General features: G+C 45.3%; 1 protein-coding gene across 1 annotated transcript in view; it reads left to right on the top strand.

Moving 5' to 3' along the window:
- LOC306885840 (receptor-type tyrosine-protein phosphatase U-like) overlaps nucleotides 1–21,746 on the top strand; it is a gene marked incomplete at its 5' end in the record, with an annotated part of 272,816 nt that overhangs the window by 164,472 nt on the left and 86,598 nt on the right. Inside the window, 2 exons of the mRNA XM_079442620.1 lie at nucleotides 13,940–14,141; nucleotides 19,367–19,469. Of these exons, the coding sequence (XP_079298746.1) occupies nucleotides 13,940–14,141; nucleotides 19,367–19,469 (305 nt within the window). The remainder of the gene's footprint in view (nucleotides 1–13,939; nucleotides 14,142–19,366; nucleotides 19,470–21,746) is intronic.

Below are 21,746 nucleotides of genomic sequence, written 5' to 3'. Positions count from 1 at the left end.
CATGAAAAATATGATTTATATGCTTTAATGTGATACAGGGACAATGTAGATGTATTTAACCCTTGTGGACATTTTTGTCCTTTTCAGTTTTTTTTTTTTTTCAGTGTGTATTTTTACAGAAATTTGACTATTTTACCCCCATTAAATTTCTTTAACTTTTTTGTTGCTGTTGTTTCACTTTTTAAACTTTTTTACTTCAACATCTGACATGGGTCTTCTTTAAAATGAGACCAAACTTAAGTCTGTGCTCCCAAGCTTCAAATTTTTATGACAGCTTTTTTTTTACATGGACATTTTTGTCCACTATGGACCTACGTGTAACTTTTTGTTATTGACACACAAGGGTTAAATATATCATCAAAAAAACCCATTACTGCCCTTGTGAAAAAGACTTGAGTATAGTATTTAGTATTTCAAATATTATTTGTTTCGGAAATAATATAGTAAAATAATATAGGTTTAAACTGAATGTATGGTTTTTGGACACTTAATTGCAAACTGATTGCATTCAAATTAAAATGTATTGTATGTTATATATTAAATGCAATTGGCTTCCTTTAGAATGCTTTTTGACTCACTTAAGTAGGACTTAATTATACCTTTTTATCTAATATCATAAATATTTTTGCATTGTCTTCGAAATGTGGAAAAATTAAATTAGTAAAACAAATCCCATGCAAGTTTCAAAAGAAAATGACATTAAAGTATTTGTAGTTACATGTTTGTAAAAAGTTGCATTTTAGTTCATTTAAATTATAACTTCAAATGTAATATTGAATCTCACACAACAGTTTAAATTATATTCAAATACTGTATATGTGCTTCATGCAGTAAGTTAGTCAAAATAAGTGCACTTCTTTAAAGCATGACAAAAGATAATTAAAACCTGATTTAATTTGACGTTTGCAAAGTGCCCTTTTTAAAGATCAAAGTGAGTTCTCTTTAAGTACACTTACGTGGCCTTTTCTTTCATTCATTATCTGCAAGCACAGACAGAATTTGAAGGTGGCAGTGTAGAGATTGGTTGAGGGGATTGTCTAAACTTTCAGGGTTTGTTTTTGTCCCTCGTCCTCTCTCTCAGTCAGCGGTCATTAGCGTGTGTAAACTCTCTCCGCTCTTAACAGAGTCTAGGTGTTCTTATGCTAATCATGTTGTAGTTCATTCTCCAGGCTTCAATTAGTCGGGGGACAAACATAATTGCTTATTTGCCTTGCAGAGGTTGTCGGATGGGGCGATTGTGTTTAAGTGCTTTAGTCCGGGAATATTTCACTGCTCAGCTGTCAGCATGAACACATGTAAGCGTCGGCTTACGATCCGTGCTCGTTTGGGAGTGACGTGTGTTGCTTTATTTCACTCTGCTGTTCGTTCTCTTGATGGATTTGGGAATGATTTCTCAATGGTGTTAGTATAGTCAATATTAGTATAATGAGTAATATTAGTTAACTACATGTACTTGGATAGGGTTAGGATTAGGGTTTGGTTTGGGGTTACTTGCATGTAATTATGCATAATTAATTGTTGTTATAATAGTAAGTACATGATACGTGTTACAAGGACACCTTAAAATAAAGTGTTACCTATTGACATTTTAGGTTTATTTAGTGATAGAGAGAACCATAGACTGATATGATTCAATGTGTCAGTTTTTCTGCATCAAACTTGAACAGCTTCTCCTTTTTTTTTTTTTTTTTTTTTGCAATATCTAATACAAACACAGTATTGCAGATCACACATATGTATGATGTAAACAGAGAGGATAAACGTTGTTTAGGCCTTCTTGCAATTTCTTGCAATGTTCATTTTATTTTATTTTTCATCAGAGTTAATTATGAGTCACACTTTGTAGGTGGCTTCCCTGACTTCCCTGAGGAGTATTGCAGAGTGAGGGCGGCAGCGAAGCAGTTTCAACAGATTCTTCAAACAGCTTGTAGTTGAGACAGTCATTTTAAATCTGAAGTGTGAACTACCAGTGCTAAAATAGGGGGATCATTACACCTTCAAGTGTTTATAGGTGTCTGTAGGGATGCCATCCAGGTCTAAAGCTCAACATCAGAGACAGAAACATTTCACTGATCTAAAACAAATGATGTACATTTTCTTATACATCATTTTTACAATGCATATATCTGAGAAAGATCCTTTAGTATTCATTAAATTCCAGCCCTTTCACCCTGCTCAAATTATTTATGGCTTTATTAGTAGACAATTTATTATATTCATCTGGACTGTATGACATGCGGAGGAGGAATTTCGTAAATTTGCTACTTGTGTAACCAATTAGTCCCCTTATATAAGCTTTGATAGCCACCCATCTAGTCAACAACATTTTTTTTTTTCTCAACAAAATTTGAGGAATGTTACATTGTGTAGACTTATACCTTTATTTAACCAGGAAAAAGACTCACTTAAAATTAAAAGAGAATAAAATCTATTTTCCAGGAGTGTCCTGGCAACATAGTTACAACGTCTCGGTTACGTATGTAACCCTCGTTCCCTGAAGAAGGGAACGGAGACGTCACATCGGTGACCGACGAATTGGGATCTCGCTTAGAGAGACCAATCCCCTACGAGAGTATCTAAACGAGCCAATGCACATTGGCATGTGATTATTGCATCCAGCTGCCGCTAATCACAGCGTGAGTATAATTAGGCAGCGGGTGCAGCGCATATTCAGGTTTTCGCTGAGGAGCCGAGCCGGTGACCCGGCCGCTCAGCGGTGGTACAGCAGCCGTGGCGACGGGACGTGACGTCTCCGTTCCCTTCTTCAGGGAACGAGGGATACATACGTAACCGACACGTTCCCTATCAGTCGGTCACTCCGAGTCACGTCGGTGACCGACGAATTGGGATCCCTACCAAAGGGCCACGGATACTGCCCCTTCCAGTGTCCTGTGGAAGCCTCCTGTGCCCCTATTTTTTGGCGCAGGTCAGGGCTAGCACAGAAGACCAGCTACTGTTGCCATGGCACTACCCACTCAGTGAGACTGGATAACACTGGGAAAAAGCGTACCCGTTCCAGTTGGAACCGGACGCTGCGGAAGCTCGCCCTTCCCGAAGGAGGTCCGGAGCAATTACGCATATGATCAACCTTTAGGCGCATATGGAAATTAGAGGAATTTGTTCCTCATGGAATTTGGCAGAAGACCTGCCGGGGAAACACGGCTCTCAGGCTATACCGTGGACTATACACATATGGGGTCCACTAAGGCCTTTCATATGGAACCCAGCCCTCTACCGGTTCTCATGGATTCAACGAGTGAGGGCCTAGCGTCAGATGCTCCGCCACATCTGACTGCCGAGGGGATGGAGGAACTCGACAGGGTCTACAGTACGGACTCTCTGGAGCAGTTTTAGCAAGCCGACCCGAAAACGGAACCTCTCAGTGCTTCTACCCGTTTGAGGTGAGAACACAGGAGGAAACCAGTTCCACACGAAGGCTATAGGACCTAGCGAACGTGTTAGGGGTCGCCCAGCCCGCAGCTCTAAAAATATCTGCCAGCGAGGCGCCACGAGCCAACGCCCAGGAGGATGCAACAGCTCTAGTAGAGTGAGCTCTCAACCTGAACGGGCAGGGCACACCCTGTACCTGATAAGCCAGGGTGATGGCGTCCACTATCCAGTGGGCCATCCTCTGCTTGGAGACGGCCTTCCCCTTCTGCCGGCCTCCGTGACAGACAAAGAGCTGGTCTGAGGTCCTGAAGCTTTGTGTCCTGTCAACGTAGCATCTCCGCGCTCGGACGGGACAAAGCAAGCAAGGGCTGGGTCTGCCTCCTCCGAGGGCAGCGCTTGCAGGCTCACCACCTGGTCCCTGAAGGGAGTAGTGGGAACCTTGGGCACGTAGCCAGGCCGGGGCCTCAGGATTACCTGGGAGTCAGCCAGCCCAAACTCGAGGCACGAATCGTCGACCAAAAATGCGTGCAGGTCCCCTACCCTCTTGATGGAGGCCAATGCAAGCAGGAGCAGAGTCTTCATTGAAAGCAACTGCAGCTCAACTGACTGCAAAGGCTCAAATGGGGCCTGCTGTAGTGCTTTGAGCACTAGAGACAGGTCCCAAGAGGGTATGGAGGGGGGCCATGGAGGATTTAACCTTCTTGCCCCCCTAAGGAACCTGATGACCAAGTCATGCTTACACACCGACTTCCCTTCCACGGGGTCATGGTTGGCAGCAATCGCAGCCACATAGACTTTAAGGGTGGAGAGAGACAGCCTTAGCTCCAACCCCTGCTGCAAAAAGGAAAGCACGACTCTGATCGGGCACTTTCGGGGGTCTTCTCGGTGAGAAGAACACCACTCGACGAACAGGTTCCATTTCAAGGCGTAGGCCTGTCTCGTGGACGGCGCTCTAGCCGAAGTGATGGTGTCAACTACCCCTTGGGGTAGGTCACCTAGAACCTCCGCGTCCCGTCCAGGGACCAGACATGAAGTTTCCAGCTTCTTAGGTCTGGACGCGGGTGCCAAAGGTGCCCCGTCTCTGAGTCAGTAGATCCTTCCTCAGAGGAATCTGTCAGGGAGGGGCTGTCACGAGGAGCATCAGTTCTGAGAACCAAGTCCGAGTGGGCCAGTACGGCGCCACGAGCAGGACCTGCTGCTCGTCCCCCCTGATCTTGCATAGTATCTGTTTTTGCGAGAAGGCTCACTGGGGGAGACGCATACTTGCGAAGGCCCCACGGCCAGCTGAGCTGGACCGTCTGGGGATGGAGTCTCCATTCTCCGGGGAGCGCAGCTCGTGACAGCTCGTCGGCTGCCCGGTTGAGCAAGCCCGGAATATGAATGGCACGAAGCGACCTCAGATGCTTCTGACTCCAGAGGAGGAGGTGGCGGGCGAGTTGCGACATGCGACGGGAGCGCAGACCACCTTGTCGGTTGATGTACGCAACGGTCGCAGTGCTGTCCGTGCGGACCAGTACGTGTTTGCCTCGTAAACGCCTTCTGAGACGGATCAAGGCCAGACGTACCGCTAGCAACTCTAGGCAATTGATGTGCCAGTGCAGTTGGGGGCCCGTCCAAACCCCCGACACCGCAAGCCCGTCGAACGTGGCACCTCAGCCGGTGGTGGAGGCATCCGTGAAAATCACAGCATGCCTGGAGACCTGTTCCAGGGGCACTCCTGCCCGCAGAAACGAAAGGTCTGACCACGGGGTGAGGGTTCGGCGGCAGGCCGGTGTGACTTGGACCCGGTGAGTGCCGCGCTGCCACGCCCACCTCGGGACTCGGCCATGGAGCCAGTGTTGAAGCGGCCTCATATGAAGCAGCCCCAGCGGCGTGACTGCCGCTGCAGCTGTCATATGCCCCATGAGCCTCTGAAATTGTTTCAGTGGGGCCGCTGTCCTGCTCTTGAATGCATTCAAGCAGTTCAACACCGACTGAGCACGTTCCTACGTGAGGCGTGCTGTCTGACTGACCGAATCCAACTCCATACCGAGAAAAGAGATCCTCTGCGTTGGGGAGAGTTTGTTCTTTTCCCAGTTGACCTGAAGGCCAACTGGCTGAGGTGTGACACCAAATCCCTGTGCTCGCACAACTGGTCCTGAGACTGAGCCAGTATGGGCCAGTCGTTGAGGTAGTTGAAAATGCGAACGCCCTGTTCTCTCATGGGAACAAGGGCTGCCTCCACAACTTTCGTGAAGACACGGGGTAACAGGGACAGCCCAAAGGGCAGGACCTTGTACTGATATGCCCGTCCTTCAACGCAAACTGCAGGAATGGCCTGTGGCGCGGAAGGAATCGACACATGGACGTACACGTCCTTCAGGTCGACCGCTGCAAACCAATCTCGGGGACGGATGCACCCAAAGATGCGTTTCTGCGTGAGCGTCTTGAACGAAAGCCTGTGAAGGGCCCAGTTCCAGACACGCAGAACCAAGATTGGTCGTAACCCACCGCTTTCTTGGGCACAATGAAGTAAGGGTTGCAAGCCCTGTCTTCATATCGGCTGGAGGGACCGGCTCCATCGCGTCCTCCGCCAGTAGGACAGCGATCTCTCCACACAAAACATGAGCATCAGCTGCCTTCACTGCTGTGAGGTGGATGCCCCTGAACTTGGGAGGAAACTGAACCGCATAGCCGAGTCAGATGGTCCACTGGAGCCAGCAAGACGGGCTGGGTAGACAGGCACCCAGACACCGTACAAGCGGAGCAGCGGGACCACCGACGTACCCGCGGTGGGGCAGCGAGGTGGAACACAGGAACACGGCCCGTGGTGGACCAAGGGGTCTGAGTGTTCGGTGCGCGCTTACCTGGTTCCGAGGTTTGGCAGAGGGTGCGTGAGTAGGGCCTTTGATGACGCTCTCGAACCGCCCACTGCTGCCAGCTGGCGAAGAGGAGGATGAGCGCGGTCCGGAGTTGGTCCGTCCGCGACTCTCCATGCCCTCTTGGGACCCAGGGCAGAGACAACCGCTTCTTGTCGAGATTTTTGAAATAGGAGAATCTCCACCCGGCCCTCCACCGGGGGAGGGGGAGGCGCATCCGCCACCTCCCAAAGCAGTCCTCTCTCTCTCTCTGGGTCGCCCATCCTGTGCCTCTTGCTCTTCCGCTCACTGCCAGGTTTGACGGGGGCCAGGACGGGCGGGGCGGCCTGCCTACGCCCAGCTCAACGGCACCGCTTCTGGAAGCTGCTGTGGATGCTGTGCGGGAGCAGGGACGGACGCAGGGGCCGCCCTCGGCGACAAGCAGGCTGGGGCGCTGCAGCCGGCGGACGGGTGGAGGCAGCAGCTGCCCGCCGGGGCAGGAGGTGTTGGATCGCCTCAACCTGCTCGTGAGCAGCCGAGAACTGCTGGGCCATGTTCTCGACTGCGTCGCCGCAGAGGCCAGTCTGGGACACAGGGCCCTTGAGGAACCGATACTTTGTCGGTGTCCCCATGTCGACCAGACACAGCCAGGGGTGAACGTCATGGACCACAAGTGTGGACATCGCACGACCCAGAGACCGCGTCACCTTCGTCGCTCGTAGCGCGAGGCCCGAGGTACAAGCTCTCAGAGCTTCCGGATCGTAACCACCCCCGTGCATGTCCTCAGTGCTTTTAGCCTGAGGACCCTGCAGTAACGCCGTAGCGAAAGGTGGAGGCAGCTTCCCCACAGGCCATATAAGCACCGCCGGACAGACCAGACGAGTACCTACTGGCCCGGAAGGGGAGGCACGGTTCGCCCCGCCGAGTGGAGACGGTATTAGGACACAACTGCATCGCAACCGACCGCTCCACCGGGGGGACCCCCGTATACCCCCTAGCTGCGCCACCACCGAGGGTGGTGAGGGGGAGGAGCTAGCAGGGCGGTTTCTGGCAGTAAAAGGTGCCATCCACGACCTGGTAAACTCCCCATGCACCTCCGGGAGAGAGGCACTGGGGCAGGGCGCTGAGAACCAGCGCAAACTACCCAGAGAAACCAGTCGTCCAACCTCGAGGGCTCGGGACACGGTGGGATCTCCACTCGAGCCCTACCCTCTCAGTGGCCCAGGAAAGCATAGCCGTGATTTCTAGATCCGACTCAGGCACTGCTACTGCCGGAGCAGCAACAGCCGAATCTTCTTGCCCAGAAATCTCCAGCTCACCCTCCGATGCAGCAGTCCACGTCTGGTAATCGGGAGGAGCGCCAGGGTAACTGCTGGTGCTCCCCTTGTAGAGGGCCCAGCACGCTCCACTGACAGCTCAACTGGTTTTGGAGCGCAAGAGGGGCGATGGTCCCTCAAGGGTTGGTTCCCTGAAGGGTTTGCCACCATGCCACCGCCTGAAATGGTCCCCGTCTGTCTGCAGCCAGAACGAGAGCCAAATCAAGGCAGGGGCAACAGAGCTCCGTCCCTTTGTCGAGGTATCGGAGCCTGGCCCGCAACTCCAAGATGATCATCTTCCCACCATGAGAAGATGCCTCATCCACGAACGCCACCTCAGCATGCTTACTGCCCAGGCATGTGAGGCAGTGATCATGACCATCACCCGGCACCAGGTAACGACCGCATCCAGAAACGCACGGGTGACACGTTGTCTGAAGCAAGACCGAACTCGTCTTTACAAAGACGCAACGTCGAGTTTGCCAGATGCAACGTCGTCTTTAAAAAGACGCACCCGTGAATGCTCTTTTAGAGAAATCACTCTTTCAGTGTGCTGAAGCGCACAGGGGAGATGGCCACTTGCAACACAATCAGGGGGTAGTGCAGCCTGATGTGTGCAATCCACTCGACACAGGAAGAACCACCGCCGCTGAAGCGCCGTACCGCCAGCACGAGAGTCTCCCAAAGAGCGTGCTTAACTCGTTGAATTCACTCGTCAGCAGAGGTTAGGAGCAGAACAATGTAACCGCTCGGCTCCGAAGCGAAAAGCTGAATATGCGCTGCACCCGCTGCCTAATTATACTCACGCTGTGATTAGCGGCAGCTGGATGCAATAATCGCATGCCAATGTGCATTGGCTCGTTTAGATACTCTCGTAGGGGATTGGTCTCTCTAAGCGAGATCCCAATTCGTCGGTCACCGACGTGACTCGGAGTGACCGACTGATAGGGAACAAACATTACAAACCAACATATAACCAGTTAAAAGCAATTACACACCGTTAAGTTGTTCTCTAGATTACATATTAAGGACTTAAAATAATTATAAGACACCAAGTTTTCTCCTTTTGGAGAAGGTTCCAATCTGAGGTGGCAGCATATTTAAAAGAGGTTTTACCAAGCTCAGTTCAGAACTTTATCAGACAAAGGGGACACAGAAATTATAATTTGATTGAGAATGTAATGAATGATTTCCAATCAAAGTTCTTTTTATAAAACAACATAGATAATTTGGCAAATGACCCAAAATTGCCTTATATATCAACAAGTGCCAGTGCATTTTTCTCCGTATTCTCAAAGGAGGCCATGCAACTCTTTCATATAATTCACAGTGATGCATTATAAATTTACAATCAGTTATAAATCTCAGAGCACCGTGGTACAAAGCATCCAAGGAAGATAAGAGGAGGCATGTTGGTAAACAACATCCTTTTCCTCACCTTAAATGGGAAACATGACTTATTTCTAAAATAAAACCCTAACTTCTTCTTTAATTTTTTTACTCAGATACTTAATATGTGAACCAAAACGTAATTTGTTATCGATGATAATACCCAGATATTTGTACTCTGACACTGACGTAACTCGGCTCCCCTGAGAAGTCTGAAGAACAATAGAATTCTCTAAAGAAGTTCTAGAATTTGAAAATAGCATACATTTAGTTTTTTCAACATTTAAAACCAACTTTAAAGCACGAAACCTGTTTTGGATAATATATAATATAAATATAATATAAAAAACAGACTGTAATGCAGTCACTGATTTTTGCTTTGAGGGAGCTGAACAGTATACAATAGTATCATCTGCGTAGAAATGGAACCTTGCTTTATCAATATTAAAATCAAGGGAATTTATATACAGTGCCCTCCAAAAGTATTGGAACAGTAAAGACAAAATCGCTCTGTTGGCTGTGGAGTCAAGACATTTACAAATATGATTAAAAGATGAATATGAGACAAAACTACAGAATGTCACGTTTTATTATTGGGTGATTCAACACAGATGTTTTACCAAATAAAAAGAACATCACTTTTAGAGTTTCATCCCTCTATCTGATGTGAGCATAAGTATTGGAACAGTTGCCTCACAGGTCTTTCTAAGTGATCAGCTGTGTCCTGTTGCATTAATTATTCAGATATTAAAAGCAGGAAATGTGTTGTATCAGTTATTTCCATTACTTCTGCTTTCTGAATCTTGCATTCAATGATGACACACACAACCCAGGATGAAGATGAGGGAGCTGACTTTGAGAGAAAAGCAAGCAATTTGGATGCTAAAAGAAAAGAGGAAGTCAATTAGAGCTATAGCAAATATAAAGGGCATGGAGAAATCAAGAGTTTGGAAACCACCAGCGACACCAGCAACCAACAACTACCTGATCAGCTGAGAAAACAACAGTAGTTGATGACAGACAAATCATAAAAGCTGTGAAAATGAACCCTAAAAGATGTGTCTGTAAAATCACCAACAACTTCCAGAAAGCTGGGGTGATGCTCTAACAATGTACTGTCCTCAGGAGACTTTGACACAGAATTACAGATGCTACACAGCAAGATGCAGACCTCTGACCAGCACCAAAAATAGAAAGGCAAGATTAGAGTTTGCTAAAAAGCCAGAAGAGTTTTGGAACTGTGTTTATGGACCGATGAGACAAAGATTAACCTTTATCTAAGTGATGGGAAAGCAAAAAATGTGGAGAAAAAAGGCAACTGCAAATGATCCCAAGCATACAGCCTCATCTGTAAAGCAGGTGGAGGTGGTGTCATGGCATGGGCATGCATGGCTGTCTCTGAAACAGGCCCTCTCAACTTTACTGATGACTTAATGTATGATGACAGTAGCAGAATGAATTTGGAAGGGTACAAAACCATCTTGCCTACCAATATTCAAGAAAATGCCACCAGGTTCATTGGGAAGTGCTTCATATTGCATCAGGACAATGACCCCAAACACCCTGCTAGTTCAGTCAAGGAGTTTATAAGGGCAAAGAAATGGAAAGTCTTAGATTGCCCAAGTCAGATTTAAATCCGATTGAACATGAATTTCACCAGCTGAAGAAGAGAGTAAAGGCAGAAACTCCCCAAAACAAGCAACAATTGGGATTGGCTGCATTAAAGGCTGGGAAAAGTATTTCAAAGGATGAGACCAAGTCTGGTGATGTCTATGGGTCACAGACTCACTGCTGTGATTGTGCGCAAGGGATCTGCAACTAAATAATAGTTTTTAATCTTTTATATCTGCCTTATGACCTAGTGGAAGTCGTGGCCTAATGGTTAGAGAGTTGGACTTGTAATCCGAAGGTTGTGGGTTCGAGTCTCCGGCCGGCAGGAATTGTAGGTGGGGGAGTGAATGTCCAGCGCTCTCTCCACCCTCAATACCATGACTGAGGTGCCCTTGAGCAAGGCACCGAACCCCCAACTGCTCCCCGGGCGCCGCAGCATAAATGGCTGCCCACTGCTCCGGGTGTATGTTCACGGTGTGTGTGTTCACTGCTGTGTGTGTGTGTTCACTGCTGTGTGTGTGTGTTCACTGCTGTGTGTGTGCACGTTGGATGGGTTAAATGCAGAGCACGAATTCCGAGTATGGGTCACCATACTTGGCTGAATGTCACTTCACTTCACTTCACTTCACTTATGTTCAGCTGTCCCAATACTTATTCTCATATCAATGAGTGGGATGAACTCTAAAAGTGCTGTTATTTTTATTTGGTAAAACATGTATGTGTTGAAACAGTTAATAATAAAAATGTGACATTCTGTAGTTTTGTCTCATATTCATCTTTTAATCATATTTGCAAATCTCTTGACTCCACAGTCAATAGAGAAATTTTGTCTTTACTGTTCCAGTAGTTATGGACGGAACTGTATATACTGAATAATAATGGTCCCGACACAGATCCTTGTGGAACTCCCTTGACAACCTCCAAAAGATCTGACTGAACACCTTCCACCTGGACACATTGGGTTCTACCCTTTAAGTAAGCAGTGAACCATAAAATAACATCTTCTGATAGTCCTACCCATCTAAGTGTTACATGTCTGGTTTTCTGTTTTCCCCTGTGACCTAGTTTTCCCCATTCAGTTTAATTAGTCATTCAGTTCACCTGTGTTTGTAATTATCTCATTAGTCTCCTATGTTTGGCCCATCCTTTATAAGTCTTCAGTTCTCCCTGTGTGTTCGTCCGTACTCGTCAATGTAAGCTTGATTTATTGTCTACCTTTTGATATTCTAATTAAAATACCCTTTGTTTGTATCTCCGTCGTCTGCCTGCAGTTGTGCCTCATCAGCCTGTGACACTAAGCCTATCTAACATGTTGTGATCCACAGTATCGAAGGCCTTTGCTAAGTCAATAAAAAGGCATACACAATGTTGTTTATTATCTAAGGACTCCACGATGTCATTTAAAACTTTTAAGGTGGCTGTAGTAGTACTGTGTCCTTTAGAGAAACCAGACTGATTAGTAGACAAGATGTTATAATCATTTAAATACTGCGTCAACTGTTTATTAACTAGATTTTCCAAAATTTTTGAGAAAGTACAGAGCTTCGATATAGGTCTGTAATTATCCATTGAAGAAAGATCACCCCCTTTTGACAGAGGAACAACAAATGCTGATTTCCAAATCCTAGGAATTGTATTAGTTATTAATGAGAGATTCAAAATATATGTCAATAGAGGAGAAATAAAATCAGCTGCTAGCTTTAAAAACAGGGGCAATATGGTCAGGACCTGGCGATTTACATTTAATTCTTTTAAAACAGAACAAACATCAGAGAGAGTAATTTGTTGGAAAACAAACTCTCTTGTCCATAAATTATGTTCAGCTTCAAGAAATTCTAAATCAGAAATCACATTATTACTTATTGGAAATAAAGACCCTGATGCAATAAAGTGACTGTTAAAACTATTAAGCATTTGCTTTTTATCTGTAATTGTAGTGGAGTCTGTCGGTATACAAGGGGGAAGCTCTGTATATGTTTTGGTACCGATTAGGAATTTAATATTCTTCCACAACTTCTTGCAGGCGCTGCAGGATTTCAGTCCTTCACAAGGTAGTGTGTAACCAATTGTTTTCTTGGTGACTATGGTCCCGGCTGCCTTGAGATCATTGACAAGATCCTCCCGTGTAGTTCTGGGCTGATTCCTCACCTTTCTCATGATCATTGAAACTCTTGCATGATCTTGCCTGGAGCCCCAGACCGAGGGAGATTGACAGTTATTTTGTGTTTCTTACATTTGCGAATAATCACGCCAACTGTTGTCACCTTCTCACCAAGCTGCTTGCCGATGGTCTTATAGCCCATTCCAGCCTTGTGTAGATCTATACAATCTTATCCCTGACATCCTTGGACAGCTCTTTGGTCTTGGCCATGGTGAAGAGTTTGGAATCTGATTGATTGATTGCTTCTGTGGACAGGTTGTCTTTTATACAGGTAACAAGCTGAGATTAGGAGCACTCCCTTTAAGAGAGTGCTTCTAATCTCCACTCCTTACCTGTATAAAAGACAGACGGGAGACAGAAATCTTGCTGATTGATAGGGTATCAAATACTTATTTGACTCATTAAAATGCAAATCAATTTAAAAAAATTTTTTGAAATGCGTTTCTCTGGATTTTTTTGTTGTAATTCTGTCTCTCACTGTTCAAATTAACCTACTATTTAAATAATATACCTTTCATTTCTTTGGCAGTGGGCAAATGCACAAAATCAGCAGGGGATCAAATAAAAAAAAATCCCCACTGTACATGCATACTCTTTTATATATATATACTCTTATCTTTATGAGTGAAAATGAATGCATACAGGAAAAAAAAAGTGTGAGTGATTGCTCAGTGTCACACAGTAGCATGCTAACAGCTTCCACACTACTCACAAACATGTGATTATGTGACTAAAAATGCTAATTTATCTAGTTAACATTAGAGTGAGCAGCCATGTAAAGTTGCTACTACTTATATGTTTCACTTTCCAATGAGAAGCCATATTGTCGGGGGAAGGGGTGGGGGCATTTTATCATATAATTGAGACAGAATTAGAAATTGGTTATTCTTTGAATTCTTTTGTCATTAGAAGCATATGCGGTTACCAAAATCAATTCCTTAACTCTGGATGAAATCATACATGCGTGCTATTACATTTTATATTACATATATTCAGTGGTACAGATTTATATATGTATAAAAAGAATGTGACTCCTCTTCCATGGATAAAAACGGAACCGTAAAATCTCAGCTGGGGTTAAATGAGTCAAAAATATACTGTAATTTCTGAATGTAATAAGACTCTGTGATTGCTACTGTTTAAAGTAATGTAAGTGAATACATCAGGTTTTGTTGTGGTTAAAGTGAAGCTGGACAGAGATGCATCAACAATGATCCTCTGTTTCCTGTTTTTAGATCAGCTACCAGAGCATCGAATCGTCAGATCCCAGCATCAACGTTCCCGGCCCACGGCGCACCGTCTCCAAACTAAAGAACGAGACGTATCACATGTTCTCCGGGCTTCACCCCGGCACCACATACCTGGTGTCTGTTCGGGCCCGCACCGCCAAGGGCTTTGGGCAGACCGCCCTGACCGAAATCACAACCAATATCTCAGGTGAGGAAATGCGTATTGCCACAAGGAATTCTGGGATCTGAGACTCAACAGAAAACCTACAACTTTGCTGGCTTTCAGTCGCGTCTCTCTGAATCTAAAGTACTTAATTATAAGTTTTCCACTAGAAGCTAGATGGGCTTTGGTTTTATCGCTGGAATTAATGTAAGATGCCTGCGAGGGCCTTTTAATTGCTTCAGGATTTATTTAGACTTTATTTGGACTTCATTTAGACGTAATCGCAGTCAGGCAAAAGCTACTCTTTTGGCGAGATTGACTCTCTGAACAGCAAAAATATTGATACCAAGGTTTACCCAGGCTTAAGTTGACAAACTGAGGGGAGAACTGGGTAAACTGAAGGGAAAATGGCAGATCCTTTTGGGAAATCGTTTTTCCACCAATGAACTTATAGGCTTTTGGTAAAAACCTCTGACTTTGCATTTTGCGGCTCAATAAACTGAAAATGAAAGAGAAACTGATTAGTCTCAGACTCTTTGATGGTTCTGACCAAACAATGAACATGATTTGGACAATCCTGTTTAAACAGCCTCATAATAGTAATAGTTGACCCAAAAATTCAGCCATTTTTTTTATATACGCTACTTCAGGCATGCTCATTTATTGACCACGTCAAGCTCCAAAGAGACAAAAAAGCAAAACCGTTATTATTTCATCCACTGGTCAATTTGAGATGTGGGGCTTGTCACATAGGCACTCACACAATGTCTGCATACTCTTGAGATTTTATTGAGAACAACAGCTCAACAGTTCAACTCAGTCTCACATGCAAAACTCTTATCTTTTTAATATTTCCAGACGCATGCACTGACATAACCTATCCCCAAAGTCTTATGGGTAATGTAGTGTAAGACACACCCAAACATAGGGCTATTTTGTTTCCACAACTTGACTTCATTCAAACTAGTGGAAAGAAAACATCTAAAATACATATGTAGGTGCATATTTTATGACCTTTTATCTATTCTGATTACATTATGTTCAGTTCAGTTTATTTTCCCCTCATGCACTGAGCCTAAAACACTTCAGTAACAGTTCTGCCACTGATTAAAAAATAAAACAAGGTGACTTTTTAATCTCACAATTTTGACACCCCCCCCCCCCCCCTACACACACACACACATACACATACACACATAATTTAGTTTACATTGCAATTTTGTTTACATCTCAAAATTCTGACTTTTCTCAGAATTGTGATATAAAAACTTGCAATTGTGAGTTATAAAGTTATAAAGTCTAATTATGAGGACACAAAATAAGGACTATTTTCTTACAATTGCAAGTGTATATCTCACAATTCTGACTTTATTACTCGCAATGAAAATTGATTGAGATATAAAAAATTGTTACTTTTTCTTTTCAAATTGCGAGATATGAAGTCACAATTATGTGTTAGAAGTTGGAATTGTGAGAAAAAAAGTCTAGATATTATTAAAGAGATAAAAAGTCACAATTACCATATATATATATATATATATATATATATATATATACAGTATATATATATATTTAATTCAGTGGCGGAATCGGGCTTCCATAATTTTCTAATTTATGGAGTTATGGAGTTATAGAGTATTAGAGTATTAATTAGATAAGGGCATTTATATATACAACATTTCAGAGAATGTGTAAACAAAACAATTGTGTTAATGTACTGTGGTTAAGCAACTGTGGAAGTATGGTGAGATCTATTAGTTAAAATGTTGACCCTATTAACCTGTGGTGTCTTCAACATTTTTTTTAATAAAAAATAAAATAAAAAAATAAAAAATGATAAATAAAAAAATAAATAAATGGACAGACAGACAGTGTCACGCTTGACCAGGGAGCAAGGAACGAAGGAGCGAGGAGTATTACAAAACACGATCTTTATTAGTCCACACACGTAGGAGACACAGGAACACAAGGAATGACGTTTAAGAACCGACAAACACTAACTGAAAGGACTGGGGCTTATAAACACAGGGTAATTGAGGAAGACGACGAGACACACGTGGAGCAAATTAACACAATCAGACTGGGGAGAAACTGGGTCACAGTGAACACGAGGAGCAAAAACACAACAAAACAGTCCAGGATGCTGACAATATCGCACCCCTCCCGGAAGGTGCGTCCTCGCACTGTTGAAACATCCAAAGGGGAGGGGCGGGTGGGAACTAGGGAGGCGGCTCAGGAGGAGGACAGACATCCGGGAGGGGGCCGGCAAACAGAGACCAAGGAAGCGACGAAGGAACGTGGAGCCAGGGAAGAGACAGGAAGACCCGGAGCAGGAGGCGCACAGCTGGACCCAGGCCACAGCCGCAAAGATGGCCCACGGTGGAGCCGACGGTGGGAGGAGCCATGGAGGAGGGATGGCCGCCGACTCCAGGGGGCCGACCAACGGCGGCAGAGCAGGCGGAGACGGAGAGCCAACGAGCCAGGGAGATGCCGAGGATCCGGGGGGCCAGGTTGGAGCCGAGGGCTCTGGTGACCGAGGCAGAGACCCGGAGATCCACGGCGGATCTGGAGCGACTGAGGACCCAGGTGGAGCTGAAGGGAGGAAGGAGCCCAACGGAGCCGGTGGGACGGAGCGACGAGGCGCAGCCAGAGGAGTCCTGAGGCGATGGTGGGTCGACGCCCGACCAAGGCGGAGCCGGAGGGACGAGGGAGCCCGGTGGAGCTGGTGGATCTAGGGGCGACGGTGGAGGTGAGGGAGCTAGGAGCCGAGGTGGAGCCACTGGGTCTACGGGCCGAGGCGGAGTCCGGGCCTCGGAGGCTGGAGGTGAGGGATACTCCAGCCCCGGCGACGCTGGAGGATGGCAGATCCACGGGGCTCGCACCGAACAGATAGGGGGCTGAGGGCGACCGGGGGGGCTGCCAGACGACAGCGGTGGAGGAGGCAGGAGAGGGTGGGAGGGTGGTTATTTTCGAGGCGCGGGCACAGGAGGGCATTCTGGAGGAGCGGGCACTTGAGGGCGCTCTGGAGGAGCGGTGCTGGATGGAACCAGCGGAGACACTGGAGGGCACTTGCGAGGAGCAGGCACAGGAGGGCATTTTAGAGGAGCGGGCACTGGAGGATCGGACGCCCCCCCTCTGTCCAGCAGTCCCAGATTTATCTTCAGCTCACCCTCAGCCGCAGTGCAGGGGGCGGAGCTCCACTCCGCGCTCACACCGTCCACGGCTTGCTCCCTCGTGATGGACACTGATGCCGGCTCTCGCACCTGGTCTGATGGGTTGGGCTCAACTTCCGGGGCGATCATCCGCTCAGTCGCTCGGCTTCGCGCTGGATCGCAAATCGCAGCGGGACATGGCTCTCCGTCATCGGTGGGCTTGGGCTGGTGCTCCGCATGGCGGGGAGATGGTGGGCTGGGTTCTGGGTCTGGAGTGGATCTGGCGAGATCATCCTCAGGGGAGACTGTGAGGGGCGATCCGTTTCTCGCCAGAGTCCACTCCACGAAGGTGGCAAAATCCTCTCGAGGACCATCTTCAGACGACAGCGCTCTGCACGCGGTGTTTAGGCTTCCATTATAGAATGAGCAGAGCGCGTCGTCCGGGTAGCTGGTGGTGTTAGCTAACATCAGGAACATGTATGGTCTTCGAGAGATCGGTCCCCTGCTCCAGCAGGAGGAGGAGGAATTCGGGCTGGACAAATGGATTCATGGGACACAACGGAAATAAAAACACTGAGGGAAAAAAACGGAAAACAAAACGTAGGGTAGACGCAGGCGTAACTGTTTTTGGTCAATTCTTCTGTCACGCTTGACCAGGGAGCAAGGAACGAAGGAGCGAGGAGTAATACAAAGCACGATCTTTAATAATCCACACACGTAGGAGACACAGGAATACAAGGAATGACGTTTAAGAACTGACAAACACTAACTGAAAGGACTGGGGCTTATAAACACAGGGTAATTGGGGAAGACGACGAGACACACCTGGAGCAAATTAACACAATCAGACTGGGGAGAAACTGGGTCACAGTGAACACATGACGAGCAAAAACACAACAAAACAGTCCAGGATCCTGACAGGCAAATAAATAAATAAATAAATAAATAGACAGACAGACAAAGAGACATACAGAGAAATAAATGAATAAATAAAGATTGCTGCGATTAGTTATCAAAACTTAAAACTGAACATTAGACTACGTAATGTGTTGTTCAACAAAAGTGTGTTTAGGTGTGTGTAAGTGTAGTTAACTTTAGTTTAGTTGAGTTGGAGAAGTTATCTCAACAAAATTTAAGTTTTTATAACTGATTGCAGCAGCATTTTCTTTTCTTTTTTTTTTTGCCTTAAAAGGCTCCTTAATATTTGTCTATGCAATTCATGTACTGCATTCAAAGTCTTCTGAAATCATTCAGTAGCTTCCCTGCTTTGCTTTAAATGGGTTTGTGGGTGAATAGGTGATTTTTGCATGAACGTGTCTTGAAATATCTCCACACACACAGATAGTAATCCAGCTCAGTGAAACTTTTCTGTGTTTATTTGTGTGCTTCTTTCTGAGGTTTGTTCCTATAAGCAAGTAAATCATAACATCCCTCAGTCCTCAGATCTAACACTAGCGCAGTGATGGCAGCTCTCATTCTTTCGACTCTAGATTTTCTGCTTGTTTTGGTATGCTGAAGGCTGAGACATTGACCCGTTTCCCTGTACCGGCTCACTAATTGACTTCCGATAATAAGCAGGAATGGGAGCAGGAGCTCTGTTCTGCGCTCACCCCTCAAGAGACTTTATAAAAGACTGTGGATCGCTCTCATCCGCCTCCATTACTGTGCTTCATTGCCCTTGTGTGGTGCGCTCTGTCTGGGGTGGGTTTTGTTCTCTGTGGAGCAAAGCATTCAAGTCAGTGGAAAACCAAGACTAATTTGAAAGATTTTTGTGTGTTACAGTTGCTGGGTGGTTGTTTTTTTTTTTTTTTTCAAAAGAATAGATCAAAGATTAACTTTCTGTCTATTTACTCATCCTCATGTCATTCGAAACTTGTATTTTAGGTATTTGTTTACTGATATTCTTCCCCTCCAGTGAGCTGTTAACTGCAAACGAATCAGAGAGTTGAACTGACTAACTGATTGAGTCAGTAATCTGAACAATATAAAAATAAATCGTTCAATACAGTTTGCGGATCAGCACAAAAGACTAGTTCACTGTTAGTCACTCAGACAGTGTTCACGCTGGCACAATCAGTTTCTTAATCACATCTGTTTGTTCTTTCGTTCCCTTCACAGCACCTGCGTTTGATTATGAAGATGTCCCCTCTACACTGAGTGAATCTGAGAGCACCATAACTGTACTCCTGCGTCCAGCCTTGGGCAGAGGAGCACCCGTGAGGTAATAAACACAATATACATAACATATCAATGGTGAAATAATTTTCAGCTACAGCTCGTAACATGTATTTGCTAGAAAAATTAAGTCTAGTGAAGAGCATTTTGTGAAATATTAGACTAGGCCTATACTTCGTTATATTAATTTTACCTGTTAGTGATTTCTTAATTATTTAATGTAAACGTTTAAATATTTTTTTATGAAACAAGTTATGACTGTAAATTATTATATTTCAACAACAAACTGAATTTGGTATACATTCCAAGTATAATACACATTAGTAGAAGGATCTATTTTCATTTTTATTTGTCTATATACACTTAGGGCGGACGCGGTACATTATAAAGTATCCAAAAAAAAAACGCAACCCACAGTTCTGTAATTTTTCCCGTGACTGTATTTTCACAATAGCCCAATTGTGCGTGGAAACCGTGACCCTGGTAACACTGGTTCCCTGTAACCTTATCACACAATGATAGATTTCCTTCTGTGCTGCAATGACGACCAGAAGTTGGGGTCAAACCTTATCAAACGATTCATTTGCGTTCAAAAAATATTAACGTGTAAAATTTTTTTGATTGATCGCATGCGTTAACGCGTTAACGTTGACAGCCTTAATATATATATATATATATATATATACACTCACCTAAAGGATTATTAGGAACACCTGTTCAATTTCTCATTAATGCAATTATCTAATCAACCAATCACATGGCAGTTGCTTCAATGCATTTAGGGATGTGGTCCTGGTCAAGACAATCTCCTGAACTCCAAACTGAATGTCAAAATGGGAAAGAAAGGTGATTTAAGCAATTTTGAGCGTGGCATGGTTGTTGGTGCCAGACGGGCCGGTCTGAGTATTTCACAATCTGCTCAGTTACTGGGATTTTCACGCACAACCATTTCTAGGGTTTACAAAGAATGGTGTGAAAAGGGAAAAACATCCAGTATGCGGCAGTCCTGTGGGCGAAAATGCCTTGTTGATGCTAGAGGTCAGAGGAGAATGGGCCGACTGATTCAAGCTGATAGAAGAGCAACTTTGACTGAAATAAGCACTCGTTACAACCGAGGTATGCAGCAAAGCATTTGTGAAGCCACAACACGCACAACCTTGAGGCGGATGGGCTACAACAGCAGAAGACCCCACCGGGTACCACTCATCTCCACTACAAATAGGAAAAAGAGGCTACAATTTGCACGAGCTCACCAAAATTGGACGGTTGAAGACTGGAAAAATGTTGCCTGGTCTGATGAGTCTCGATTTCTGTTGAGACATTCAGATGGTAGAGTCAGAATTTGGCGTAAACAGAATGAGAACATGGATCCGTCATGCCTTGTTACCACTGTGCAGGCTGGTGGTGGTGGTGTAATGGTGTGGGGGATGTTTTCTTGGCACACTTTAGGCCCCTTAGTGCCAATTGGGCATCGTTTAAATGCCACGGCCTACCTGAGCATTGTTTCTGACCATGTCCATCCCTTTATGACCACCATGTACCCATCCTCTGATGGCTACTTCCAGCAGGATAATGCACCATGTCACAAAGCTCGAATCATTTCAAATTGTTTTCTTGAACATGACAATGAGTTCACTGTACTAAAATGGCCCCCACAGTCACCAGATCTCAACCCAATAGAGCATCTTTGGGATGTGGTGGAACGGGAGCTTCGTGCCCTGGATGTGCATCCCACAAATCTCCATCAACTGCAAGATGCTATCCTATCAATATGGGCCAACATTTCTAAAGAATGCTTTCAGCACCTTGTTGAATCAATGCCACGTAGAATTAAGGCAGTTCTGAAGGCGAAAGGGGGTCAAACACAGTATTAGTATGGTGTTCCTAATAATCCTTTAGGTGAGTGTATATAAATATATTTATATATAAAGAGGCAGGCCGAGGTCACTTAGGGTGGGGTGCAAGGTATATACGTTGGAGCACTGATTAGTTGCATTCCAGATTCAGAGTTGAAACTTTTTTTGTGACACTCTGTACAAATGCCTCGTATTAAGAAAAATGCAAGCAAGTTTGGAACAGTGATATGCAATACAATTTTGTGTGAAATTGGGTAGCTGCACTATCATCTGCATCACAACAACGCACCGAGTCGAAGTGCTTTGGCTGTCAGAGAGTTTTTGGCTGAAAAACACATCACAGTGCTTCCCCAGCCTCCCTACCACCCCCGACTTGGCTCCTTGTAACTTTTTCATTTTCTCAAAGATGAAGAATGGTTTGAAAGGACACCATTTTGGTAGTGTGGACAACGTCCAAAGAGCCACTA

This window comes from Barbus barbus (assembly GCF_936440315.1).
Source record: "Barbus barbus genome assembly, chromosome: 19".
In the NCBI taxonomy this organism is placed as follows: Eukaryota; Metazoa; Chordata; class Actinopteri; order Cypriniformes; family Cyprinidae; genus Barbus; species Barbus barbus.
The sequence above is the reverse complement of the archived record's forward strand: the minus strand, read 5'-3'. Positions and strand labels throughout refer to the sequence as shown.